At 58.0% G+C, this 27,326-nt stretch overlaps 1 protein-coding gene across 6 annotated transcripts in view; it reads right to left on the reverse strand.

The window, feature by feature from the left end:
• The window catches only part of MYT1 (myelin transcription factor 1), a 56,805-nt gene that overhangs the window by 17,044 nt on the left and 12,435 nt on the right, over window positions 1–27,326 (reverse strand). For 4 of the 6 annotated variants that reach the window (XM_088789009.1, XM_019753448.3, XM_019753442.3 and 1 more), the window contains exons 2-13: window positions 24,151–24,248; window positions 16,848–16,902; window positions 15,981–16,011; window positions 11,646–11,708; window positions 10,769–11,016; window positions 9,020–9,787; window positions 7,354–7,488; window positions 6,797–6,887; window positions 5,698–5,811; window positions 3,031–3,245; window positions 1,627–1,814; window positions 918–1,187 (exon numbers count right to left, since the gene is read on the reverse strand). In XM_088789009.1, the coding sequence (XP_088645135.1) occupies window positions 918–1,187; window positions 1,627–1,814; window positions 3,031–3,245; window positions 5,698–5,811; window positions 6,797–6,887; window positions 7,354–7,488; window positions 9,020–9,787; window positions 10,769–11,016; window positions 11,646–11,708; window positions 15,981–16,011; window positions 16,848–16,902 (2,178 nt within the window). In that variant the 5' untranslated portion in view covers window positions 24,151–24,248. The remainder of the gene's footprint in view (window positions 1–917; window positions 1,188–1,626; window positions 1,815–3,030; window positions 3,246–5,697; window positions 5,812–6,796; window positions 6,888–7,353; window positions 7,489–9,019; window positions 9,788–10,768; window positions 11,017–11,645; window positions 11,709–15,980; window positions 16,012–16,847; window positions 16,903–24,150; window positions 24,249–27,326) is intronic. The other 2 variants (XM_019753447.3, XM_019753446.3) reach the window with 2 other exon arrangements.

The raw sequence follows: 27,326 nt of genomic DNA on the forward strand, positions 1-27,326 counted from the left end.
AAGGACAAAAGGGAACCCACAGTCCAGAATGAGGATGGCTCTATGGGTCACTGTTATGAACTCATGACGAGCTGGAAGATGCTGCTCTACCTCAGCTGAGGCTCCAGGATGTGTAGGGGCTCCCAGAAGCTCAGAGCAGGGAGAGCATCCCCGAGGCCTGGGACACGGGACAGTGAGGCCAGGCTGGGAGGTGAGGCTGAATGGTGCGGGCAGCAGCCTCACCCAGGAGGGGTCACGAGCCTCAGGCAGAGCTGGAAGGAGGGTCTCAGTCGGGAATCCAGGGCTGTGGTGCAGGGACGGAAAGGGCCTTGTTCAGGAGGCACTTCTGGGGGTGGCCCAATAGGACAGGGGCAGCGATGCTTTGGAGAGGGGACTGAAGGACAGGAAGGGTCTGGGAGGGAGCTGCAACTACTGGGGACTGGACTGCTGACCACAGGGTGGAGCATGAGGGCAGGCTGCAGGGGACGGAAACCTCTGAGACCCAGGTCACCCCACAGATGATGGTGACAGTCCTGGGAGGGGACGAGGATACTCAGAGGACAAGTAAAGGGAGAAGGGGAGGGGCAATGCAGCCCACAGAGACCAGCCTGAGCTGGGGGATGAGGAAAGGGGCAGGGAAGGAGCCGGGGGATCACTGGGACAAGGGCGGAAACAAGGATGACAGCAGACATGGAGACAGTGCCCCGGTGGCCCCACCTGCGGCAGACGGGGCTCCCGCCAACCAGAGGAAACCGCCCCCACAGCCCCAGGCAGGCGCGACAGGCTAGCCTCCCTGCACTTGGGGCTCAGACTGGGAGGCGCCCCTGCTCTGGGGCCTAACACCAAGTCACAGCCCCGGGACTCATCCAAGTGACCCCAAGGCTGCCTGGGGAGGAGGTGCGTCCACGCCAGCCCTCAGACCTGCGGCCACCACCCACCTCCTCAGGTTCCTCCTCTCGCTGGCGGCTGGGCTTCGTGTAGTCCAGAGGCCGGTCCCACTCATCCTGGCGGGATGCCTGGCTGGACCGGGACGAGGTCATGGAGCTGCTGGGGGCGCTGGTGCCGCCCTGACGCTGGGAGGCATCGGGGGACTTGACGCCCGGGCTGCCGCCGCCGCCGCCCCCACCGGGGAGGGTGTGCTCCCGCCTGCGGTGAGTGCGCATGCTCAGGTCCAGGGTGCCGTTCTCGTCCACCTCGATGTCTGCAGCCTGTGGTGTGGGGGCCTGTGCTCGTGACCGCAGCCTCCCACGGTGCCCCGGACTGAGGGCAGCTGGCCGAGGGTCCAGAACACTGTCCCTCGGACAGAGCAGAGCCAACAAGACGTGACAGCCTCCAGGAGGAGTCCTGAGACTCTCCTGCAAGTCTCCCCAAACCCACGAACCAGCTCCTGGAGAGGCGGTGAGCATGGTGGGACGAGCGTACGTGCATGACCCTCAGATTTGGGAAGATGCAGGGAATGTGCGTGTGCACAGCCATGTGTCCTTTTGGGCACAGCCCACAGAGCTCTCTGGGCATCAGGCCATGGGCAGGGGGAGGAAAGGTGAGAGTGCCAAGCACCAAGTAGACCCTGGGAGTTCCCAGCACATCGGGTCTGGGGGTTGGAGGCCACCCATCCCTGACTCAGAAGGCTCCTTGGGGCACACCGACCTTGCTGGGCACGTCCTGCGGCTTCGTGCTGAGGTTCTCCGGCATTTCCCAGCAGCGCGTGGACAGGTTCAGGATGGCGGTGGCGGCCATGTGGGCAGCCTCAGCGTCATGTGTGTAATCGAAGCCTGCGGGAGAGGATGCAGTGCGGGAGCTGTGCCTGGGGGAAGAGGCCTTTGGGAAAGGTTTGGCTGCAAAAAGGGAACAACACCAGGCTGCTATAGAGGTGGACCGGAACGCAGCCACGCAGACACACGGGGACTTCAGGACGGCTGGGACGCACAGGGCAGGACTGCATGGAAGGTGGGCTCAGGGATCCGTCACTCAGCCCACTCCCACTCGCCCCTGTTTGGTGCTGGGGAGGCTATTTCTGGCCTGACAAAAATTTGTGAAGAGCAAAGCCCTTGAAGACATTCCAGCATCCCTGAGATTTCAAACCTAACTAAGCTGTCTGCCGGCAAACAGTTAAGGAAAGACTAAAGAATTCTGTAAACAGCACGAGCGTAGGACAATTGTGGAACAGCTCTCCAAAGGCTGGTTTGGGTGCCCCCGTAATAGTCCATCTTTAATAAAGTAGCATCATTGTTCAAATAAACGTGACAAGTGAAGGCATAAAATGTTATCTACTGTATTGACTGTGCAGCCATAAATGGCTCATGCTGGTCTGGCTGCGCAATCACAGCACCACCCGAAAATGTCCGGACCTGGGAAGTGGGTGCCTGTGCACGAGGCCCCAGCAAGTGGGAAAGGTGCTCGCTCTCCAGCTGGCAAGTGTGTCATCAGTGTTTTTATTATTAACATGCAGGAACTTGTTCGCTGCTGCCTTTGGGGGCTGATACACAGCAGGAGATGCCAGTTCCCGCCACGTGTGCACTGAGGGTGCTTTTCCATTTCAAATGCATTTATTGGCTTCATGGGCTTGCAACCCACAAATTGGTGCAGTAAGTGACAAAAGGCACAGGAAGGATTGTTCTCAAAGGTTCACTTTTGTTAGTACAAGTACTCAGGAAATGCGTTGCTAACGTCAGATAACACACTGCCTCCAGCACAATGGGCCCCTCAGGTGGCCAGGCTCAGTACAGGGTTGCATGACCCACCCCACAAACCACACACCCTCGTCGGAGATGGTGGCCTGGAGAGGCCCAGTCACTCTGAACCCTTTGGGCACCAACACCACAAAGGACCCTTTTTATGTCACAAATGGTGACGGGTTCCCTCAGGCACGATGGCGAACATGGAGGCGGCAACATGGGCAAGACACAGATTCCAACAAAGCCCCACGATGGACACTGGGACAGCTAGGGCCCTGGGGTCAGGGGGCCGAGACCCCCACATGCTCCTGACCAGGGGACCCTCCTGCACTGCTCCTCAGGCCACACCTCCCAGGAGCCACTGTCCCCAACTTACATTTAAAGGCTTTAGGTGAGGTTTCGCTGGTCTGAATCTTTGGGGCAAGCATGCGTTTGCCAAAAACCTGAGCATCAAAACTTGCGTAGTCAAAGGTGACCTTGGAGAACTTCTCCAGCTCCCTGGCCACGTTGGCCCTGGGTGTGGAGGGGGCCACACTGGGCCGGTAGCTTCCGTATGGAGGTACCTCAAGCTGTTTCACGAAGCACATAGGTCTGGGGTGCAGGAGAGAGATACAGAACCATGAGGACAGGGCCCAGGGACCCCATGCTGGTCATCCCCATCGCCCTGTCCCAGCGAGTACAGCGACCCCTGAGAACCCAGTGTGGACAGAGACCTGGGGGACCCGCCCCCATGTGCCCGCAAAGGGTGCCGGGGCCTGATCTGTGTCAGGAGGAATGGCATGTCCCCTTGCAGACAGCAGGGCCCAGAGGAAGAAGGGCCAGAGACTCTCCCCCAGAACTCAGGAGAGCAGGTTTCCAACAGCTCAGGTACACTTAGCGGGAGCCCTTATCCAGCCTCTCCAAGGCAGAGCTTCCCAGCAAGGGGGCTTGGGTGCGCAGAAGGGACATGGCTATTTCTGAGAACAGGCATCAAGGCAGCCCCTCTGGCCCGCAGGGACCTTTGAGAGGGCCCTGGAGGGGCTGCTGAGGGTTAGTCACTGGCGTGGAAAGGCCAGCGCAGGCGCTCCATTTCCTGTTACTAAAGCTCTTGGAAGAGTTCAGACTTTTAAATGCACAAGAGGTGGCATGAAGACGCCGCCGACAACACAAGACACAGAGAAGGAAAGCCACCCAGGGGACAGCTCAGAGAGAAGGAACAAAGGGGAGAAGGCAGGAGAGCCCCAGCCCCGCCCCAGCCCCCCTGCTCCATCTCTGAGGCAAGTGATGGCTTCAGTCTGGAAAGGGTTTGGCTAGGAAGGGGTCATGGGTGAGTGTCCCAAAGTGCCGGGCGCTGTGAGGAAAGAGCCTGCACCACAGCGAGGCCTCCCTGAGAGGCCATGAGAACAAGATGGCACCAGAGCTGCCACATTCTCCTCCTTGAGAAGGGGGGAGGGCAGCGGCGTGTGCACATGGTGCTGGGGAGGCACCAGGAAAACAAACCCAGACATAACATCGGCACCCTGTGATGACGGCTTCCTCAGCCAGCAGCATGGTGTCCGTGATGCCACAAAGTGTCACACAGACTCCCACACCCAGAAGCTTGGCCACAGAGAATGGACAGAACATGAACAGAAGGATTCTACACCCTGGCCACAGTCATGGCCATTCTGGGCTCTTCACCAGCTGCCCAGGGGCCTGAAATGTCACGGGCTCCTTCCAGCCTTGTGAGAAACTTCGGAGCCCATCAGATGATATCGCTGTCCCACTTTTACAAACTGAGGTCACAGTTCCCAGGCATAGCCTCCACTGGAGCCTGTTTGGGCCTCACCTGCTGGGTGGCTTCACATTTTATCAGTTATTTAGATCAAGACAGGAAAGGGGCCGAATTGGGGACAGGAAGCTGGAAGGGACAGTAATAACATAGATGAAAGAAGCAGCTTCCAACCATCATGACATCTAGCTGGTGGAGGAAGTGATAGGATACACAGACGCCCTGTGAACAAGGCTGTGGGTGCAGCCCAGGCCCCAGTGCAGGAAGGCAAGACCCCGTCCCAAACCCCACCGTGGGACCCTTGGAGCAGGCCATGGTGGGCGGCCAACTTCCTCCAGCTGAGACTCCCGGGCACACGCCAGGAAAGGGACCGGGGTGGGGTCGCCCTGAAAGGAGGCAGGTGGCAGCACCCATGCTCACGGCTGCAGGTGCTGGGCCTGGGCGGGGACAGTGGCCCCGTGGCCCACACTGTCCTCCGGGAGGGAGACATGGGCCAGGGGAGTGGGAAACGGGAGGGGCAGACATGGTGACTTCCGGTTCCTTGGAGAAACAGGGAGCAGGGTGTCTACTGACTGAGGACAACAGCAGGGAAAGGAGAGGGCGAGTGTGTCCCCAGCCAGGTAGGCACTGCGTGCCCCAGGGCCTCTGCTGGTTGGAGAGTCGGGGTCGGGGGCAAGACTCTGAAGCCAAGCTGGTGATGCGGACACTGGCTCCCTGGCCTGGTCAGTGTGGCCTTGGCCAAGCTCCTGAGCCTCTGGCCTTCCTCGTGGCACCCACTTCACAGGGTCACATGGATGGAGGGGACGCCAAGTAGATGCATTCTGAATGCTCTTTGAAAAGGCCCCTTATCGATGAGTCACGTCTACACTCACACACACGTGAGCACGCACGTATGCACATGTACTCACACACAGGCACACGCAGCTAAGCACACACACACCTGCTACTGTCTCACGACCTCAGGGGCCACGGAGGCAGCATGCTGGACAGGAGGGACAAGCAGTTCCCAGTGCTTCCTGGACGGCGGTGGCCCTCAGCTGGGCAGTCTGCCCCCTCCAGCCAGGCCAGCACCTATACAAACACCCCGACAACCTCGAGGGTGAGCAAGGCGGGCGGCCGGGTGCACCTTGCGCCTCTGGCAGAGGCGGCAGACATGACTGTGCTGTGTGCCTGGGGGCCTCATGGCAACCTGAGGCCTCAGCACACATGTGCAAACCGCACACACACATGTACACACGCACATGCAGCCCAGAGAGACGGACCGGCCTCTGTGCCACGGCCCCTGCAACTCACCTGAGTATGCGGTCTGAACTGGAGCCGTTCTTAGAAGGGTCTCCCGTCTGCGGCTGTTGCTTCTCGTGAGATTTGGCTAACTTTTCTGCAGCAGCAATGGGACACCCAGACAGACTAGGGAGAGGACAAGGACAGTTGAGCCCTCTCTTCCAGCCGTGCCAGTGGGAGCTGGGAACTGGCACCAGCAGGAGCCCAGGAAGGCCGTCACCTCTGGGTTTTCTCTGCTCTGTGTGGAGCCCTGACTGTCCCGGCAGCTCAGGCGGCTTCTGAGAGAGGAAATTCTAAGCCAATGACATACAGACGAGATTGTAACGGCCATTAGAGCTCTGAGCAAAGGCGCCGCCTCTGAGTGGATCTGAGCAAGTCTGGATGGGTCTGTGTGGGTCTGGGGGGGTCTGACAACCAGCCTGCCTCTCACCTCCCTGTCCCCATGCCACCAACCAGAGATGTATTCGGGACCCGTCCAGCTCTAGTTCTGGCAGTTGACTCGGAGAAGCCCAGGACACACAGGCCACAACCAGGGTGCTGGCCCCAGGGTCACACCAGGAGGGTGAGGCCCTTCCCCAGGAAGCTTCCTCTGTCAGAACTGAGTCGACTGCCAGCCTGGACAGGTGACAGAACCACAGCAGTGCTCAGAATCTAGCCTCTCCTAGAAGGTGTGACCTTGAAAGCTCTGACCATGCCTTCAGCTCAGCGTGTGCCTGCAGAAGCAGGGACACACCCCATCACGGCCATCCATGGCAGCCAGGTGACGGTGGCAGACATGTTCACCTGTCACCGTGGAAGGCAACAAACAAGTAAAGCCCAGTGAGCTGGAAACCTCGCTCCTACCAGGTCCAAGGGCTCCCACAGAGCAGCCCATAGCCCAAATGCATAGAGGCTTCCCCAGTGATGGCAGCACGCCGTCTCCCCCACTGTCCCCATGGCAGGAAGCCTGTGTGCCCATGGATCTCTGGCAACCTCACTACAGGGCACAAGTGGGAACACCACCAGGGTCCACATGTCCAGGAGCTCTGATCTTGCCCCAGCCCCAAAGGGCACGGCAGGCCCATGCCCCGGCCCCAGCACCAGCACCCACCACGCCCGGCAGCCCAAGTACCTTCGGTGTGTGTTGCGGTTGCTGTTCACGTGACCTTGGCCTGTGCAGCCGGGGGTGGGGCACTTGAGCACATTCTCGTGCATGGCCAGGACTGCAGGAGGACAGGGGACAGTGAGCACAGCCAAGCAGGGTGGGCGAGCCCTGTCTGAAGGCTGCAGTTTTGTGGGCAAGGCACCCCTCCCACCATGGCCCCCTGCCTCCCTGGGGTGGAAACCAATGCAGGTTTATAACCTCTCGTTGTTCTGGGACTCACTCCTGTCACCTAATGTTCACAGTCACTGCCTGCAGCCGAGAAGCTGAGGCAGGCTTCCGTCGAGCCCTCCCCAGCTGGCGGGCTGGGTGCCCTCCTGCACGCCTGCATCTGCGGCAGGGACCCTGACCCAAGTTGCGATCTCAAGGTGGATGACCGGGCACACTCCGTGTCCCCAGCCTTGTAAGGCTCAAGTTTGGGCATCTGGACAGTGTGAGTCTGAAGGCACTTGTCCCCAAGGGGCCACTCCTCCGTGAGGACACCATCCAAACACCAGAGATTGCCCGAGCCACGCAGACCGACTCACTCTCCGGAGGGATCCTGTCCTTGTGGGGGCAGCCAGACAGGCTTCGGTGGTGAGGGTACAGTCCAGTCACGTGGCCAGTGCCGTCGCAGCCAGGGGTCGGACACTTGATCTCCCGTTTCTCAGCTCTCGAGGAATCTGAACACACAAGATGGACAGGTCAGTGGGTGGCCAGGAAGCTGTGGGGCACGTGACAAGGCCCTGGTCCTTCACTCTGCTGTCCAGAAAGGAGTGTGGCCAGACAGCCCAAGAGCCCGAGCAGGACCAGGGGCTGGACAGTGAGGTGACCCTGGAGAAACTGGTCCACACCAGTCGTCTGCCAAGAGACTGCCCAAGGTGCCCCGAATAGCAGCAGGTACAGCGTTTTCACCCACATGTCCCTGGTGCCCTGTCTGCCCTCCTGCTGGCTTCCGTACGAGGGCGCGCCTCCAACAGCCCCACGCCTCGAGGTCTGGCCTCTGCATAGAGAAGTGAGGGCACGTGACAAGGTCCCTGCCAGGACATATCCTTTGGATTGGACAAAATAAGAACAAAGAACTTCAGTAACTTGCCAAAGTCACGTGACTGAGAAAGGCCTGGGCAGATCCATTACTGGCCTTGTCTGGCACAGCGCGGTCACCAGTGAGTGTGGGGACAGAGGGAACACCTGTCAGGCCGCTGATCACAGAGCACAGTTGATGTCCCTCAGAATGTCCTGGATGGAGCCGCCCCCTCTGGGAGAGCCCAGAAGTCACAGAGCCACACTCATGGGGAGGGCCTGCCCCAAGGGGCTCATAAGTCCTTCCCCAGGCCTGTGTGCTCACCTGCCACCGGGCCACTGTCCAGGGCACCCTCCATGTCAGCACTTCAGTGTCAGGCCCACATGCTCCCAGCTCGGGCCCTGCATCGCCCCGATGCTCTGCCCCCTAGGGCCATGCCCTCGACTTTATCCCTGAAGGCAAGACACCCTGCATCTAGGTCCCCTAATATTTGTCCCACAGGTAGGAATCCTGAACACCTGGCCTGGGGCTATCACTCTGTCTATGTCCCCATGTCCCCGTCATGCCTCTCTCCAACAGTGTCCCACTGATCTTTGGGCCCCAAGCCCACCCCTTGGCGGACACCCCACACACGCTCCAACACTGGGGTCCCTGCAAGGCCTGTGCCTGAGGCTGTGTTGGTCTGAATATGAGCCCCAAACAGCATCCCTCCAATCTATGCCACCCTGACGGGGCTCCCCTCAGTAGCTGCCCTCCAGGTTAAAATTGGCCCATCTGTGTTCCCTCAGCTGTGTCCCTGAATATCTGCACTGAGCTGGGCTCATGTGAGTCCATGTTCCCAGAAAATGTGGGTATGTGTCCCCATCAGCTAGGCGGTCTCCTGAGCAGCAGCTCCCTCAATTCCCTCCATGCCCCAGGTGGGTCCCCCAGGCTGTGACTGAGCTACGGGCCTAGCTCACTGTTCCACCACCCACCTCTCACTGGGTGCCTCAGCTGTGCAAGTTCCCTGCTCACCCTACGTGAGAGGCGTGAGCCAATTTCCTTGGATTCAGTGACCAGTCTGTGGCCAGGTGCTATTTCGTCTCTGGCCTGCGTCTGTGCCCAGCAGGAAGGGGCCTCAGGCTGTGTCTCGCAGGCCTCACCCCCACGCCTGGGTGACGGGCAGGTGGGGTGCCAAACACCGGCCCTACCTTTGCTGCAGCAGGCCTTCCTGCTGGCATCCAGGGACCTTGTCACCTTGGCCGGCTCGCCGAGGCTCAGGTGGTCCTGCTCGGTGGATGGGCAGCCGGGCTCACAGCTGGCTTGCCCCTGCTCGGCCTTCAGCGCGATGGCCTGCTCCAGGAGGCCCAGGTTGCCGCGGGTCATCATGTCGTACATCTCAGACGCGTCTGTGACCGTGGACTTCTGGGAGCGCGAGTCTTCGTCCTTGCCGTCGTCAGAGCACACCTCCACTATGACCGCGTACTCAGGCTCGGGGGCGTTCTGGGCGGGGCCGCGGGGGGCGTCCTCCTCGCAGAGCACGTTGGGACCGGCCTCGTCCTCGTCCTCCTCCTCGTCCTCCTCGTCCTCCTCGTCCTCCTCGTCCTCGTCCTCATTACCCAGGGTGACTTTCCGCTCGCTGGACTCCCCACTGGTCACATCCTCCAGGGACTGGGGACACAGCTCCTGGGAGCGCTCGCTGGTGACTTCGATGACTTCCTCTGCGTCCTCTGGCTGGATAAAGACGTCCTTGTCCCCTTCGTCGCCTGTGGCCCCTTCTTCAGCTTCACCCTGAACCAGACTCACCACGTCAGGGCCCGGTCTGCCTTCCTCCCTGACCAGGGTCTCTTCAGCGATTTGGCCCAAGTTCAGGAGTGAAGTCGCGATGCTTTCCTGGTAGCTGCTGTAGACGCCCTTGCAGGGGCCCGTGAAGCTGTTGACGGGGTTAGGTCCCAAATGAGACTTGATGGGGCTTCTTCCTGCACAAAATCAGAAGTGCCACATGGCAGGAGCACGTGAGAAGACAGCCGGGTCTACAGGCCTCTGGCCCCTGGACCCTACCCCTCTACAGCTGAGGGGACTGAAATCCCCGGAAAGGTGTCTCTGCCTGGAAGTGGATGCCACGGGCATTGATTTTTAGGAGGCAGATGGGCCACTGCTGCTGCATTTCACAGCCATTATGCACCTCGAGTCGGGCAAACCTGCATTCCACATGACGGAGCTCAAAGAATACACCAGATGTTAAAAGATTGTTCCACAATTGAAAAGCAGTAAACACTCAAATTTAAAACTTTTATCCGCCATGACTAAGATGTCGTGGGTCCTCGACAAGCACTCAGGCCGCAGGAGCCAGCCCTGCCGTCAGCCCTGCCGTCAGCCGAGCCCCAGACGGACCCTATGTGAGGAAGCAGGAGAGCCGGACCTTTCTACCTGGAGCCCAGGAGGCTTCAGGCACCACCAGGGCCTCAGGAGGGAGGCAGGTAGGCAGGTGTGAGGGGCCCCCTGGACTGGCTCCAAAATAAAATAAAAATGCACCTCAGACCCTGCAAGATCAGAAGATACCAGAAGCCAGGGGGTGCTGGCAGGTTTGCACCTCGGGCCTCCACACCAGCATTCACCACGGGTTGTAGGGCCCCACAGGGACAAAGAGCAGGCCGGGGGACCCCCTAGTGCCCCCCACACCTGGCTTTCTGGGTGGCTCCATGGTCTCACCCGGCCCAGGAGGCTCTTCCCAAAGGCTGACACACAACCCACGCCCACGTGTCCTTCTGTGTCACACGCACCCACAGGCCCCAGACTCGCTGTGCCCACCCCTCTCCAGGAAGCCCTGCCGGTGTCAGGACAAGATGTCACTTGTTTTCAGGAAGGGCTCTCTGGGTGGGAGGGGGGCCCCTGCTCACAGGCTGATTCACCAGGAGCACTAAGCGGCCTTTATTGGGCAGGAAAGAGCAACAAAGCACCTTCAGCTGCCGCAGGGCGATGAATCTCGTCCTGTCCTGACAACTCAGCCTCGTCCTCCTCCAGAGTTCCTTCCGATTCATCCGAAACAGAGGCATCCTTCACCTCGGCGTCCTCACTGCCATCACTGTCCACGCTGTAGCCCTCGTCGAGAGCCAGCTTCAGGGGGTGTGACTTCCGCTTGCACACCAGGCGTTGGGCCGCGGCGCCCTCCAGCTTCCTCTTCTTGGCCAGTGGGCAGCTCTGCAAACTGGGAGGAAGGAGCCCAGGCCGGGGCCACCCCATCAGCACCTCCTGGGGTCCCCCTCCTGCCCGCCCCCATTCCCCTGCGCGTCCCCTTGCATCCCTCCCTCGCAGGCCAGACACATGGCAAGCTGATGTGTTTCAGGTGCTACACGGACTGTGCACGTCTCCAGATGCTGCTTGTGCCTTGACGGCATTTCCTGTTTCATTGAGACTTCCCCTCAGGGGCCCCCGCACCACAGTAGCCCCGAGTGTGGGGCCTGGCCCAGCAAGTGGGTCCGGGCAGAGCCACACCCCCAGGCCCTTCACAGCCCAGCCAATCTGAACCAGGCACTGCAGTGGGGGCCCCTGAGCTCAGGCTGACCCCCCCCCCGGGATGACAAAGTCTCTTGAGTCTCCCCACTGTGCACCAGGTCTGCTCCAGGCTTTCCCAGGACGCACGCCACGGCCACTCGGCCTCAGCAGTGAAGTCCCCGTGGTAACAGGGTCATGTGGGATGACCCTGCACCTGGCAGCCGTGGGCAGACACGGATGGTTCTAGATCTACAAAGGGCCAAGAGCGGGAGGGGGGCTCCAGTGCCCCAGCAGCGCACCCTCGCTCCCGGGAACCTTGGTGGGACCCACACGCCTCCTTACCTTCGGTGCCTGGAGTACTTGCCTCGGACGTGTCCCGAGCCCGTGCATCCTGGGGTGGGACAGCTGGGGGGACAAGCAGTCGCGGTCACTTGGGGCATGGGCTCCGCCCGGGTGGGGACAGGGTTCACATCAGGACCCACCCCACACCCTCACCCTGGGGAGCAGAAAACTGTCTCCAAACAATTCACCTCAGAACAGCTGCGTGCAGTTTGCTAAAAATTAATGAAATAACTCCCCCATTTAAATAAATGAACGGTTCATTACAATTTTACGAGTGTGCTTAATTAAAGATCTGTATGTATAAGACAAAGCTCCCAACATCAGCATCTGGATGGCTCCCTTTTTGCTCAGATAAGTGTGCCCACTGCAGGCAGACAGCCACCAGGCTGCCAGGAGCTGGGACACAGGCCACTCTGGGGTCCTCAGAACCACTGCCTGAGGCTGGCCCAAGAAGAAGCAAAACACCGGACTCCGTGTGGGTCCTACTGATGACCCTAAGCCCTGCCAGCTGTGCCTCCGCCTGGCAAACCAGGCCAGTGCCAGGAATGTGCAACCCTGTGACACGCAGACCTGGCCAGAGCCACAGTTCCCCAGCAGGAGGTGGGCGCAATGCATTGACAGAGACCCCACTCCAGAGCCAATGACCTCGTGTGTGTCCCAGCTTCCCATGGAGGGAGGTGAAGCCAGCGGCTGCCAGTGAGACCGCAATGGGGCGAGACCCCAGGAGCCCCTCACCCTTCACCATTGTTGTTCTCCCACAGAGCCAGCCGTGGGTGGCTCTGCAAACTTCTGGTCATGGCCACGGGCCATGCCACCCAGCCCACCTTCCAAGGATGGCTCCCAGGGCAGCAAGGATCTGTGTGGGGTGTGGGTCAGGGTCCTGCAGGCTGTGTGCCCAGCTGGCCGTGCAGGCCACACTTACTGACCCGTCAGGGAGAACAGAACAGGCTATGGAGGCAAAGCAGCACCCTCAGCTCAGCAGTGACCTTTTCGAGGTAGGGGTGTCTGATGGGGACACTCCCTGCAGCCTCCGTGTGGGGGCTTCCTGGTTGGCCTCTGTGCTGACTTGCACTGTGTTTACGAAGAAGAAGGAAAGGAGAGAGGGAGGACACGCGGCTCCCTGCCGCAGGTCTCCTTTCCAGACAGGCAGGGCTGCCGCTGTACCCGGCCTGTGGCTCCGGTCCATGTCCTACACTTGCCTTCACTCTCTCAAGAAGCAGCTCTGAGACTTTTCACAAAAGCTCCTTGTTGGTGGGGATCTGAAGCTGAGGTCCCAATTAGTCGATTAATCACCAAGTTAATCAGGCAATTAGGTGACAGCTGCTGTGGAGGCCTGTGGGGCACTGGCACTGCCCCCAATCATGTCACCTGCTCCAAGACACACCTCCTGGCCTCCAGCCGGCCTTGGAGGGAGGCAGGACAGCTGTGAGCCCACGTGTGAGGGCCACTCTGGGAGACGAAAGCCCCTGGGTCCCTGCTCCCCACACAGCAGCCCAGGGAGCATTCAACAGGGATGCCTAGCTGGGCAGGAAGGTGCCCAGAGGGCCTGCACGCAGCGCTGAGCAGGGCCTGGTGACCACTGTGAGGGACCCAAATGTAAGCAGTACGTTATGTGACAGCAGACGGGCCAGGCTAACATGCGGTGCAGGCGTCTGACGCTTCTTCAGCGGTGCGAAGGGAAGAACCCCAGATGCGTTTGTTTCCTCTCAGACGCTTGAACTCACCAACTGGGGGACGCACTGTCCCAGCCTTTCCTGTCCTTAGTTCACCATGTCACAGTGGCCATGCCGCTGCCCAGAGCACAGGGGCTCCTGGGAGCTCTGCTTGAGCTGGGATGGGATGGGCGGGGGCAGGGTGGCCACAGGGCTCTGGGACGATGGGGTGTCAGTCCTCCATCCATGAAGTCAGTCGTGCACATAGCACTTGGCCACTTGGGTGACTCCACGGGAGCTGTGTGACACCATGATGTCCCTCTCCCTGGCCACAGCAGCATTCCCTCTGGGTCACTCTCCCTGTGCTGGCACTCAAGGGTCTCGTCCACTGGCGTAACTAACCACAGCCTGGGCTGCACCTGAAGGGAAGTCCTGGCTTGCAGGGTCTGCCCTTCGTGTGGTGGAAATGCACCCACAGTGGCCGCCGCAGAGACAGAGCCACGAGCAGCCACAGCTCAGGTCCCCGCGTGCAGCTCACAGCACAGGCAGGAATAGCACCTTCCGTGGAATGTGATTTCCTGTTCCATTTTCCTCCAAGCCTCAACTCAGACACATGAAGACACTGTTAGCTGGAACATTAGGTGTCCATGGTCTGTCCGTAGTTTCCCCACACAGATTAGAAGGGTCTCACTGTCACCAAGTACATAGGTTGACCAAAAAGATTAATGAAGGTGGACAAAATCCAGATGATCACGTAAGCCCCTCGCTTACACTGGCTGGGTCCTCTCTTAGAATATTTCAAAGAAATCTGTTTTGAGAATCATTTTTGCTTCTGATGTTTCAGTTAAAAGAGAATGCTTAGCCCTTTGGGTTTATCTTTCCAACTTCATCCTAGCATCATGTCGCCAGGATTAATTGCTCTTATCAAAGCATGGAGCTTCCTGGAGTCAGTGCCCAGGACCCGCCCCCTCATTGTCCCCAGGCTGGCCCCAGGTGGGACATGTCCCCAAAACATCACATAGCCCAGGGGAAGAAGCACCCCCTCCTGGAAGCCTCTCTCTGCCCTGCGCTCCCACCGCTCTGAGAATCACACGACCTGGGGACAGCCTGTCGGAGGCGCCTCTATCCAGGGAGCTGACCTGGTCTGGCTGCCAGTCCACCCTCACCCCTCACCCCACCCCCATCCCGTGACCTAGGCCTGGGCTTTCAGCGTGTGATTCGCTCTTCTGGTTGGATAAAATTTAACCCTCTCTGCCTCAGTTTCCCCACTTCACAGTGGGACAATACCACCAGGCAGTGCTTCCACAAGGGTCGCCAAAATCAAGGCTGAGCTGTGAGGCCACATGCCCAGGGTGTGAGCCTCCGGCCCCCCACTCACACCCCTTCCCCTTCCATCTCCAAGTTCCAACCTCACAGGTTAGAGGGACTCTGGGATACTTTGGGGTCCTCTCGTTTCCCGATTGGCAAAAGCCATCCATTTGACGAATATCTGGTGAAAAATTCAACAGTTGGGGCCCCAGGTTTGTTCACAGCTTAGTGAGAGTCTTTACCCCTCAGTATTAAGAAGCAGCCAAGGCCCTGGCACCGTGGACTATGTGGACAGCTGCTCTGGGCTGTCACCTGACCCTGCGCATGGGCACAGCCCCCACTGACGCAGCCCACCTGTCAGCTGCCTCGGCACCGGGGGCTGGGGTACCAGAGCTGATACTGGGGGTGGGCGGCAGAACCCTTTCTTCCTTCCAGGGAGGAGTCTTGGATAGCTTGTGTCAGCTGCAGTTCAAGTCTGGCCCTGTCACTCAGGGAAGTTATGAAAACTAAGTGGGCACCTGATGCCCACGTGCTACACTGGGGACCCTCGGCAAGCACCGCCTCCCCTCCTCCTCTCGTGCTTTGAGCAAGAACACATCAGCACTACCCCTCCTCAGAAAACAGGGCACCTGGGGGCCAGCTTTCTTTGCTGGTTACCTGACACCATTCATCGGAGCTGCCAGAGCATGATGGCACCAGGGGCTGGCCCTGGAGACCCAAGAAGAGCCCAGGCCACAGAGTCTGAACTCCAGAGCCATGTGGGGTGCTGCATGGACAGCCCAACATGGGCCTTGGATGGCTTTCCTTCTGGCCTTCCCACACCTGCAAAGGCTTTGGCGGCGCCCAGGATAGAAGCCAGCAGGCAGGACAAGTCTGCCTCTGGGTGGAGGGCCTGGCCCCTCCTACTTCAACCCAGCAAGTCGCTGCTGTGGGAGGTCCTCCCCAGGACCTCAGCCCTTGTGACACGTGGCCTGGAACCTGGAAAGTCACAGGGCTCAGCCACTGCAGAATCACCAGCATAGCCCCCGCCTGCGTTCGTGTCAGTGAGAGTCAGGCTGGGAGTGGCCAGCACAGAAGCATTTGTGACAGCCCACTAATCCAGCAGCTTGTTGCTGGCTGGAGACTGTGGTGACAGTCAGGTCCTGGGGGTGAGCAGGTATGCACACATCTGTGTCCCTGTCGTGAGGCTGGCTGCATGGTGGGGACAGCACAGGGGGGAGAGGGCAGAGGCACGTGACAAGGAGAAAGGTGGCCTCATTACAGAAAGCAGGGGCCTAGGGGACACAGTTGGTCAATCCGTAGTGCCCAGTGTGGGACATTTAGGATATCGAGGGTGACAGACACACACAGTGCCAGGTGCTAACGGGTTTCTTACCTGAGGTCAGCGCCTACAGGCTCTGGAGGTGCTGAGGGAGAGAAAGAGAGACAGGGACACACATGTGGGAGTCAGCTCTGCAAAGCCACACCGCTCTGATCACGTGGATGGAGTGAACAGTGGAGGCCCCCGCACCGAGGACTGAACCCATCTACTCCTGGCGCCTGCAACGCCTCCATGGTCTAGTGGAGCAAGCAGCCTCCTCCAACCAGGGCTCACACCAGACCCTCCCCATAGGGGGTTGGCGGTCCTGGGGAGGGATGGACGCCCCACCTAAGCCAGGCTCTCTGGGCCTCCAGGGCTGGGATGCCATCTCTGTCTAATTGCACATAGAAGTTGGATTTGAGCAGATAAGGCTGGATGAAGAGGAGAGAAGACGGGTCAAGCGCCTGGCCCCTCAGTGATGGGGCCACAGGAGTCCCCCGGTGTGTGCCCTGTGGTGTCCAGGAGCTGAAGCTGGCCCAGGGGACGGGCCTTGGTCCTTGCACAGGCCCCTCTCTCCCCACTTCACTGCAGTTCAGCCCATGCAACCTGCTGGTCCCCACCAGCACCAAGGCTGACACCCTGGGAGGCAAAGAGGCTAGTGACGAAAGGTTGGCAGCCTTTCCTTTCCAAGCAGATGGTGTCTAACTGAGTTTTCTTCCATGCAGCTGTGTCTGCCTCCTCATCTCTGCCCCACACAGGTTCATCTGGGCCAAAGGCCGCTGGGCAGGTGCCGAGCGTAGGAGGAACAGGCCAGGGCTACACACTGCTAGGGGCTCTGCTCCCTGAAGGAGAACTGCTGGGGAAGCGACACCCGCAGCTCGCGCACCTGCCACCCGCCCAAGACGCCTGGACTGACAGGGCGGGAGGGGAGGGCGCACTCACCTCGGAGGGCCTTGGATCGCGTGCGAGCTCGCTTGTCCTCAGTCTCCAAGCTCATCTGTAAGCAACACAATGGCCATGTTAACGGGAACGTGAAGGGCTTTGCTGGGACCTCCAGCCATTTTCTAGCTCAAGCATTGCTAGTGACAGAGAATGACGAGGACCGGGATCACAGGGCAGGAGAGACCTGAGACTCGGAGCAGCAGACAAGGGACCCAGGCATCAGGGCAGAACCGCCCGCCCCTGGGCCCCCCCCCCTTGCTCCACCCACTGCCCACTGGGCCCTGGGCATAAGGTCCCCGGGAAGGTGGTCACCGCAGACTCTGCTGATGCGGGCACCCCAGAGCCCAGCTGCCCCGGAAAGGGAGTCACATGCTAGGGTAGCCCTGTTAGAAGCAGGTGGCTGGAGCCCAAACGGACCCCACGAATTGCCCACAGATGGGACGGCTTCGGTTTCCATTGTGCACTGTTCAAGGGAGAGACCAAGGAGAGGTGGTCTGAGCTGAGGGCCATGCCCAACGTGAGACGGCTGCCTAGTGCGTGTGTTCCCAAAGACACAGGGCTGACAGGATCGCTTTAGATTTTCTAGCAGCCACATTGAAAATGTAAAAAGAAACAGCTAGACTTGGCTCTAATACTCAACTTACTTATCCCAATCTATCTAAAACATCATCATTTCTATAATTAATATAAAAAACTGTGAACACTTTTTGTGAATCACTTTGTTTTGTGATAACCTAGAAGCCTTGATGTGACCAGTGTGACACCAGAGCGTGACCAGCCACACATGCCAGTGCCGTGGCCACTGTGCTGGACAGCACGGCTCCAGAGGCAGGACGCATGTCAGGTGAGAGCCAAGCAAAGGCGGGAATGCAGCCCAATGGTCATCTGGACCCACAGGCCACTCTCCCAGGGCGGTCACTTCTCCCAGGAGCAGGTGAGTGGAGTCCCCGAGGGGGATGAGGCACCCCGCACAGCCCTAACCCTAACCCTAACCCCACCATCCTCTGGTTGCCCCACTGGCCCATCCGTCACCCCTCCCCACCGACACTCCCTGCCCCTCACCCATTTCTGTGGGGGACACTGCCACATTGCCCTTCAAGGGAGTTGAGGGACAGCCCCCAAGAGGGTGAAGCCTGGGGATAAGGGATGACCCATGGGCGACAGCTCATCACACAGAATCCTTGACCTGTGTCACCCATGACACAGCTGGGCAGGCAGGTGACGACTATGTATGCAGGTGGTGGGAGCCCCGACTCTCCAGGGAGAGAGGCCTGTGCTGGCAGAACTGCTGCCTGGGCCCTACGCCCCAGGAGGCCCCAGGAGAGCAGGGGCTCACCACCTGTCCCAGTGGCCAGGGGGAGGTGGGAGCAGGCCCTTCCATCCCAGGCCATCGCTGAGGCTGCCAGAGGGACAGCCGGTGTGTAAGGCACTGCCCAGGAAGAATGCAAAAGGAGTTCCCACAATTAGTAAGACGGAATTTGCAAAGCGAAACTGCTTCATGGGCAGGGCTAAAATAGGCTGATTTCTGTGATCTGTTCAGGGAGAAAAACCAAGGCCTGGGGTGATTTATGCAGCCTGTCTCCCGCGGGGGAGATGAGCAGTGCATTTGCTACAACCTTCCAACAGCACAGAAGAGAATTGCTACAATTTCTATGTTGGAATCGGTGGTTCCCCTGGACTGATGGCTCAATTTAAAGTGAAGAGAGGAGCAGCTGTCAGAGGGGCTCATTGCATCCTGGGGCTGCCGGCGCCCTATGCACAGCGCACGGAGGCGCAGGACGTACATGCAGGTGCTGTGGCTGATTGCTGGGCGCCTGCTTCCAGCTGAAATGCAATCTACAGCTTTATTTATTTACTTATTTATGTCAGTTTCCCAAGGAAGCTGCCAGGATTCTGCTAGGTTAAGGCATCCCTTGGCAACTTGGATTCCCCGCAGATTAATGATTCAAAGAGTTGAGAATGGGAAGGCACAGGGTAGGTGGTGGGCAGGGCTTGCAATGGGCGGGGCTTGTGAGCAGCGAGCCCTCCCCCAAGAGACCGACAGCTGCAGCTGTGCTGCTGAGCACCTCCCTCTGGCAATTTATCTGCACCAAATGATCAGTAAGTGAGGCGTCCTCTGCAGTGCACGTGGCCCTGATTTTAAAAGGGAAAACACCAAACTGCGGAGGAAAAACAGGTTAGCTCTTTATCACGAGTAACTTTGTAAGAGCCTGTTAACTTAGGACGTCAGCATCACAGCAGGACACTGATTTCTGAGCCGTTTGAAACCAGCCCTCAGGCTGCCTCGGAAGCTCTGAGCAGAGCTGGGATAAAACTCACCACGCCAATGTACACGGTTCTCCTCGGAGAACACGGAGCACGTCGGAGGGGGGTTCTCTGCCGCCCTCCTGCCCTGCACGTCCCTGCTCCATGTCCCAGAGGGAGTCCAGGGCGGCCTGGCAGCCCCCACCACATTGTGCCAAGACTAGGAGGCACTTCCCAAGTTTTCGTTGATTAATTTTTAAAAGCCTTTCATTTGCTCCAAGCACAAGCTACTGAAATCCCTATTTTTGGACAGCACACAAGTAAGTGAGTGTCTTCTCACCTTGAGGGTGAAACAGCCCCCTTGTCACAGCCCAGCCGCCTCAATCCCCACTCTCACTAAGGGCCTGGAGCTCCCTCCAGATCACCATCTGGGCCAGTCCTGTCATATCCTGCCACAGGCGTGTCACACCCTCCCTGGCGCCTCACGCATCTCTTCACTCTGTCAGTATTCAGTAGTCCCGTCCTCGTCCTCGGTACAGAAACGATGGGGTGGAGAATAATTCGCAAACACAAATACACACCTCCTACCAGAGACAGTTGTGTCCCCACCCTCCATTGCACTTGCTTTATTAGATCACATAAGGGTGGTCTCACTCCAGAGGCTTTGTTCCACTTTCTGTGTCTTAGTAAACTCAGGATCAACCATACGAGCTCTTTTTAAGTATGAGCGGTTCCCGCGACAACAAGCTACAAAAACCAGCCTCTTTTCAGACCCGTCCGCAGAGCACCACTGCCAAACCCGAGATCCCTGGCTGGGACGTTTACAGACTCAGGAACCAAAACAGCCAACGAAAGTGGTCAGCAGCCTCAAAACCTGTAGATTTGTCTGTGGTGGTGAGAAACACACTCAGAACCCAACACACAGCCAGGGACAAAGTGTGTGGGGGGGTGGACTTCGGTGTCTGAAAATGTCCACTCAGACATTTCTCATGAGGGTGCAACCACGCCCAACAGGCTTTGCACCAACCTTTACTTTTACTGCCAGAGGCCAGGGCTGCCCTCCTTCTGCCCAAGTTCAGGGGCTTTGTGGCGTTCACTGGAGGGGTGCCCCTCCCTGCACTCTCTTTTCTTCTTGGTTCTGCCCAGGCCTTCCCTCGTCGGCACAGGTGGCTAAGGGTTGGACAAAGAACAGAGTCTGTGCAGCAGCCCTGGCCCCTGCTCAAGTGGCACTATCCTTGGTGCCCAAGGGTCCCTCACTCCAGGGAAGGGGGATGTCAGGGAACAGCCCAGATTTGGGAGCCTGGGGCGGGTGGAGGTTGAGGAGGCTCCACGGGTGAGTGAAAACAGAGGATATTTAGAGAGGGCCACCTCAGGCTGGGAGCAAGGAGCACCCTTGGGTGGCCAGCACCTGCTCCTTTCACTCACGGCCCACCTTGATCTGAAACAAGCTCGTTTGTTCCTGTTCCGAGGTAACTGTGTCTCCTGCAGAAAGTGAATTGCTATGGCCTCATCACTGCTCAGTGCAGACTATGTAAGGATGGGTGGACGGACAGACGTCTCTTGACAGCCTGCAGCTGGGCTGGGGTCCAGGCCCCTGAGCGCTGAGCTGGAGGAGGAGACATGTTAGTGTTTCATTTATTTAGAATTTGTTCCAACAGCGAGCAATGCTGCAGAATTAGAATGGACTTAGGACAATTGTTTAAATCCACAAGATTATATGGATTATAGAGTCCCTGTGGGAGAGTGAAGGTGCTTTTCCTCCCAGAGAGGAAGGAGGAGGTCATCTGCTGGTTCCCACGAGACCACAGGCAGCCCTGCCTAGAAGGAAAGAGTGACATGGGGACATAACAAGAGGTGGCAGGGAACTAGCTGCCACCCGTCCTCTTAGCTCCAACAGCACCTGCCCAGTCTCCCTTTTGTCCAGGAGATGGGAGGAGAGGGGGAGGGAGCCAGTCTGGGCTGGCTCTGTCCTCTCACTTGTGCAGATATGGCCACACTGCGTGTATTGGGGTACAGCCATGTCCCCAACACTGGCAAACGCTCCATTGAGGGACTTGAGGGCAGCACTCACTATGTTCCTTGCTTCCTCGCCCACCAAATGTTGCCATGGAAACCTTCAGAGCCCCCACCCCAGGCCCAGCTGCAGCCTGCAGAGCTTCCTGCTTCCCTTCCTCTGAGCTTGTCCCTGCACACCGGAAATGGGTCAGCCCCACTGGCAGCCTCTGCTTTAGGGATGTAGAGCAAACACCCTACTTCCCATTCCCTGGTGTCTGGGGCTATACCACCCCCCCCTCCACCCCCTGCACCCATGACAACCATCACAGCATGGTTCCTGCAATGACAGTTCTGTCCCCACTTTGGGGGCGTCCCACTGTGTGTCTGAAATTCTCCTGACATCCCACCCATTGTTCAACCTACCGGCAGCTGAATATGCCAGCCTCCTCCTTGGGTTGTAGAAAGGACACCCACGGAGCATTATTTAACTCGTGTCTTGGGAAGGGTTCTCCTAACATCTGCAAGCACGAGATCATGCTTGCATGGGTTGCATGGCTCATGCAACCCCCAAATTAAACATTAGAGCTACATAATGACACCCTGATACAGCAGCCATGTGTGGGGCCATCTTGAAACTCCAACATAAACAGAATTTCTACCTACCCAGAGGTAGGAACCTGGCCACATCAGGTGAGATAGACCAGGAAGGTCATGCCCGGTACTGCCTCCTTCCCTCATCAGGACCATCTGGTCAAGGCAGCAGGAAGAAGGTCTGGCCGAGCAGCCTGCAGTCAGCCTTTCCTTCAATTGCATCTCTCTGGTCATCCATTGAATATTTTGTGACTTGGGCCCACGTGTTTCATTGTTCAAGGTCAAGAAGAGATTTAAGGACCTACCATCAATGCATAGTCCTGTTCTCCTAAGTGTAAACACCACACACACACACCCAGCACAACCCCCAAACACACACACACACACACACACAAATACGCACACACACTGACACACACATGTCCACACACACACACCCAGCGCTCCCTGCTAATCTCTTCTAAGGGCCCTTGCTGAACCACCTCTGAGCTGTCCACATGCCTGGTGCTGAATGCAAGGCTGACCCTGTGGACAGACACCTCCCACAGAACTCTGTCCAAGGCCGTGCAAGCCATTCTGCCGCTGTTGTGAGAGACCCGCTGTCCATGCCAGCACTTCTGGGCTGCGGCCTTCTCGGAATCCTCAGTCAGAAGCCACCAGCTGCCCCAGCCCTGCAGTCCTGGGAAGCAACACTTTCAACAGGCACACGTTCCCTCCTAGTCTGACCCACTCTTCATCTCAGCTTCTCTGCTCAGAACAGCACCTCAGCCCCTGTCTGCCCAGACTAAAGGAGCGTGACTCCCCAGTGGGGCTCCTGTGAGGGCGACACTGCCAGGAAACCTGAGCGTGGCCACCGACATGTTCGTGGCAGGCCCTACACCCTTGGAGCTCATCGCGCTGGAGCCACAGGAGACAGCCACTCCTGCCCACCCGCACCCAGCTCTAACAATGGCACACACGCAACACCCAGAGGCCCGCATGGATCGGGTACGGCATGCCTTTTATTGCGCCTCGCAGACACTGCGCTTTTCACAGCTGGAAGGTCTGTGGCACTTGCGTCAGTGAGTCCTCTGGCGCCGTTTTTCCTACAGCACTTGGTCACTTTGTGTCTCTGTGTAATGCCCGCAATATTTCAAACTCGTTCACTGTTATTATAGTTGTCATGGTGATGTGCGTCAGTGACCTTTGATGTCAGTGCTATAACTGTTTTGGGCGTCGTGGACTTCGCCCACATAAGACAGCAAACTCAGTGGATAAATGTCATGTGCATCCTGACTGTGAAAAGATTTCATGTGACTCACTTTATTGTGAGACTTGCCTTATTGTGCTGCCCTGGAACTGGACCCACAACACCACTGGGGTCTAACCAAAACTTTTCGGTTTCAGGATCTCTGTTTAGATGCTCAGGGCTGGGCTGGGCTAAGGCAAGTGAGTCACTCACCCAGGTGCAAATTTAAGGGGGAAACAAGAACTCAGTGACCGAGATTAAACAAGAGTTTAATGCAATACCTTAAAACATCAAAATTAATGCAAAAAAAATCCATGATGAACAAAATGCCAAAAATTTAAATAAAGATGTGATTCGTATCACTGGCCTTTCCTGTGCCTCAGGCCCCAGAATGGCGGCAGAACACTGACAATCCCACAGGAGTAAGGGGATGGGTGGTGCTGCTTGGCAATCTGATTCCCCAGACCCACCAAAATGCACATAACAGTCCCCACATTAGAGAGAAAAACGCAGGGCTTCCAGAGTAAGATACAAGCACCCTCAAATGAGGCTGCTGCCTAAACTCTATAGCCCTTCCCATCTGCACCCTGGGCGGTCACATCTTGGCCATGCCCTGGGTCACGGTTTGAATCCTTCACGGTGAGTGTCTGCATGTCAGGAAAATGGAAGTCCAGATTCTGAGATCTGAGAACGGATGCCCACCAACGTGTTGTCACCTCCACTTCCATCTCTGAGAATCACGTGACTCTGGGGACCTGGCTTCACCCAGAGTGTTTGGCGTGGTTGTGAGCGCGTGTGATTTCCTGGGTTTGGGAGCAGCGCTGGGAGGGGCCCCGACTCACCACCGTCAGTGAGTGACAGGCATGCACCATCTGCCTCCACTTGGGGAGATCGAAATAAACAAGGTCATCAGAACTCACGAGTCCCTAGGGATTGGCAGCCTGCCCAGGTCACAGCGGGGAGAATGACAACAGTGACTGAGGCACTGGTGTGACCTGACCTCAGAGCAGGGACCTGACAGAAGTGAGACTCCACTGTCACACTGTAGATTTACTCCATTCACTCGCTCTCCTCCCTTTCATTTTAAAATGACCAGATCACTGATGTTCCTAGCCCTCCTGTGCTTTGCCTAATCTAGACTGACGCTGCCTGGACCAAAAGGCATCTCTGTGCTGCATGCCTGCAGTGACAAGGACCTTTGCCCAGACCTGGGCCCAGGGCGTGGCTGCGCTCCGAGCTCCTCACCTTGCCGCGTCCGTCCAAGAGGCTCGAGGTCCTGCAGCTGCTGGCCTTGTCTCCGTATGTCCACCTCTGACTCAGCAGCTCACCCCGGAACTCATTTTCTGAGGGTCGGAAAAGAAACGTAATGAGTGCCAGCTACACAGCCGGAGGGCAGAGGCTGAGAGCCGTGGGTCACTCCTTTACATGGCAGTGTGCAATCCCCCCTTTTCTGGAATCCACAGAAAGGCACACCAGGTCTGGCCCCTGGCAGTTCAGGGACGAGAGACTGGAGCCCTTTGAGGAAGAGCACCCTGCAGAGGGGCTCTGGCAGCTATGCCTCCGGCAGCACCTCGGAGAGTTGGCACAGGCCGGTTAGGTCCGGCACTCTGCTGCCCTTTGCCCTGGCTCCCAGCACCTTTCCTCTCTGGGTCTCTGCCTCTCTGCAGGGCGAGGCCTCCGGTTAATATTCAGTTCCTCTTATGAATTCACATGTCTACACAGAGGCTGAAGGCATCAGCTGGACATGACAAAGAAATTCATTGTGTACCTATTCCCTGCTCGGCACTCCCCGTTTCCATGACAACCAGCTTTCTACCACCGCAGCAGCAGGAAGGTCATTAAGTAACCAACAATAAAAACAGGAAATGAAAATTCCCGCACTCAGCTCTCTGCTTTTCCTTGGAAGTGATTTGCACTGTGCTGAGGGCCAGGTCAGGCACAGTTTTATGCTCCTTATCTTCCTTCCCCTCGTTTTGGACGTGCATTCCCAAAGGTTGTGTTTCTAGAATTCCACCACTCCTGCCCCAGGCAGCCCTGGGGCTCCACAGCCACAGCTCCTCTGTCTGGAATTGCCTCCAAGCCCTTAAAGACCTTCTGTGACCTCCAGGGCACAACCACCGAGAAGCAGACTGGTTGTCAAGGAGACGCCAAATGCAAGGTCTTCAAAGAAGCAGTTTGGTACCTACCGAGCGCCTCCCGCACTGTGCTGGGGACCCCTGTGAGGACCGGCCTGCACTAGGGAGCTGTGAGCTGTTGGACTCTTCTGGCTTCCGTCCCCACAGGTCATCAGCTCTCAATGGGGCCAGACCCACCCATAGGTATTCAAATTTCCAAACCTATGTGGGGGTAGAACTGCGGGAGTCACAGCTCACAAGGTCGAGGCTGCAAGGAGGGATGGAGGAAGGTGACTCAGGGGACTAGTCACTGGAAGGCACAGGTGAGAGCTGTGTTGCTGGATGGTGACAGTGGTGACAGCAGAGGCTGGAAGACCCCCAGCTGCAAAGCACATGGGGTTAACTTCTCACAGGCACCTCTGTGGAGAGAAGACACCACAGAAACCTGTGCACTGGGCTGGTTTGCAAGGCTCAAGTGGCTTTCTTGTCACAGTGACATACGTAACCACGTGACATAACGATGGCATGTGTCAGTGACAGCTGGAGGAACGTACCTAACATCCTGGGATCTGTGCCACCAGCAAGACTGTCTCCCCCGCCCCCCAGCAGGGTGCCCTGAAGCCCCCCCACCTCTGCGACCCCTTAGCCTTTTCTCTTCGCAGTCTCTCCTGTTTCCCAGGGAAGCCCAGCGGAGGGGCCTCTGGTTCTGTGTCATGGATGACAATGCGCTCACAGGGCTCTCGCCCCTGTGGATCCCCCCACGCCCTGGGCTCCCCACCGCTGCTGGGCCCTAAGAGCATCATCACCTCAAAGACCCCTCCTGCCTCCCCCGCATACTCGGTGACCGACCTCACGCCCCTGGGTGCTGAACGCCATCAAGTGACACCAGACCCTCATTGACGGGCCCGGCTCCACCTGGAGGTGAGTCCTCTGTTTTCCTGGGACCTTTCTGGCAGCAAACTGTCGTCACCACGTCACCACGAGTGCTTCACCCCCTGGCTGGGGAACAGGCCACACCCGGCTTGCACAGAGGGAGCACAGGAAGCCCCAACACACCAAAACAAGTGCCGATTCCCCAGGCTGGGGGTCCCATCAAGATGCCCCATCCAGGAGTCACGCTGCCACTGGATGCTGCCTGGGGGGTGTGGGGGGGGGCAGAGCTCTCACCCCGACCCACCTGCCACCTTCTTCAGCAGGAAGTGGAAGGGAAGACTTAGAGAAGGTGGGGACATTGTCCGCTCAGCTTCCGGAGCACAGTAGGTGTGCGAGGACGTCACTGCCGTTTTTATAACAGCACTCTGAAGTGAGGGGGACATTTTCCTGGAGACGAGTCCTTGCTTTGGGCTCTTAGGTCTCTCACGAGTTCATCTGAATCCCTGCTCATGGACTCAAACAGCAAAAAACCGCTTAGGAGCAGGTGGTGTAGACGGGGGTGCAGGCCCTGACCCATCTGTCCCCTCAGAGGCCCAAAACTCACTTTTACAAGACTCTGGCTTGCAGACAAGTTCTGAAAAGCAATGCAGGTCCAGGGGAGGGACGTCTCCTGAAGGCCCAGGCTATGACCCTCTTAACAAGCCTGCCTTCCCCCTGGGAGGCACTGCAGACCCAAGACCAACCCAGCAAGGCTGAGACCCAGAGCCCCTTCAGCCCAGCCCTCCCTGTTGCCCCTCTGTCCCCACGGGGGGGGGGGGGGGCTTTGCATCCTGGCTGAGCCGACCTCTCCTATTCAGGCTTGACACCCCCTCCTTCCTACTTCTGACTAAAGGGTCCCAGGGGCATCTACCATTCCCCACGTTCCTCTCAACTGGACTTTTCCTGGGGCTTTTTGGCTCTCCGACAAGCTGCAGACATCCACGTTTAAAATACCATCTGTGTGGAGCCCACCCAGCCCCACAACTTCTCAGCTCACCGCCATCATAACCATATTTCTTAAGGGACCCAAGCTTGCTGCCTCTACTCTCACTCCCCACTCCCAATGGCCTTCACCAAAACAGGCATTCCTGACGGGTCACTTCCCCACTGCACACTCGCTCCCTGCTTCCCCAGAGCCCAGGCTCCTTCTGTGCCACCCACCACCCCACAGACACCTCTTCTGATTCACGTCCCTGCTCAGCAGGTTGGCTTCTCACAGGACTCGAGCTTTCCTCCCCTGTCTCAGCCACCTGGAGCCCAGACACAGGATCGTCTCAGGTCATGCCACTGTGAGTCTCACTGGAATCTGACCACTTCTGCCTCTCCAGCTGTTTTGTCTTGTTTGCAAAAGATGACAAACCGATTCTATAATGACATTTCAAGGAACATAGAGTA

Source organism: Rhinolophus sinicus, chromosome 13 (assembly GCF_057876585.1).
Source record: "Rhinolophus sinicus isolate RSI-liver-muscle chromosome 13, RSI-T2T, whole genome shotgun sequence".
NCBI lineage: Eukaryota > Metazoa > Chordata > Mammalia > Chiroptera > Rhinolophidae > Rhinolophus > Rhinolophus sinicus.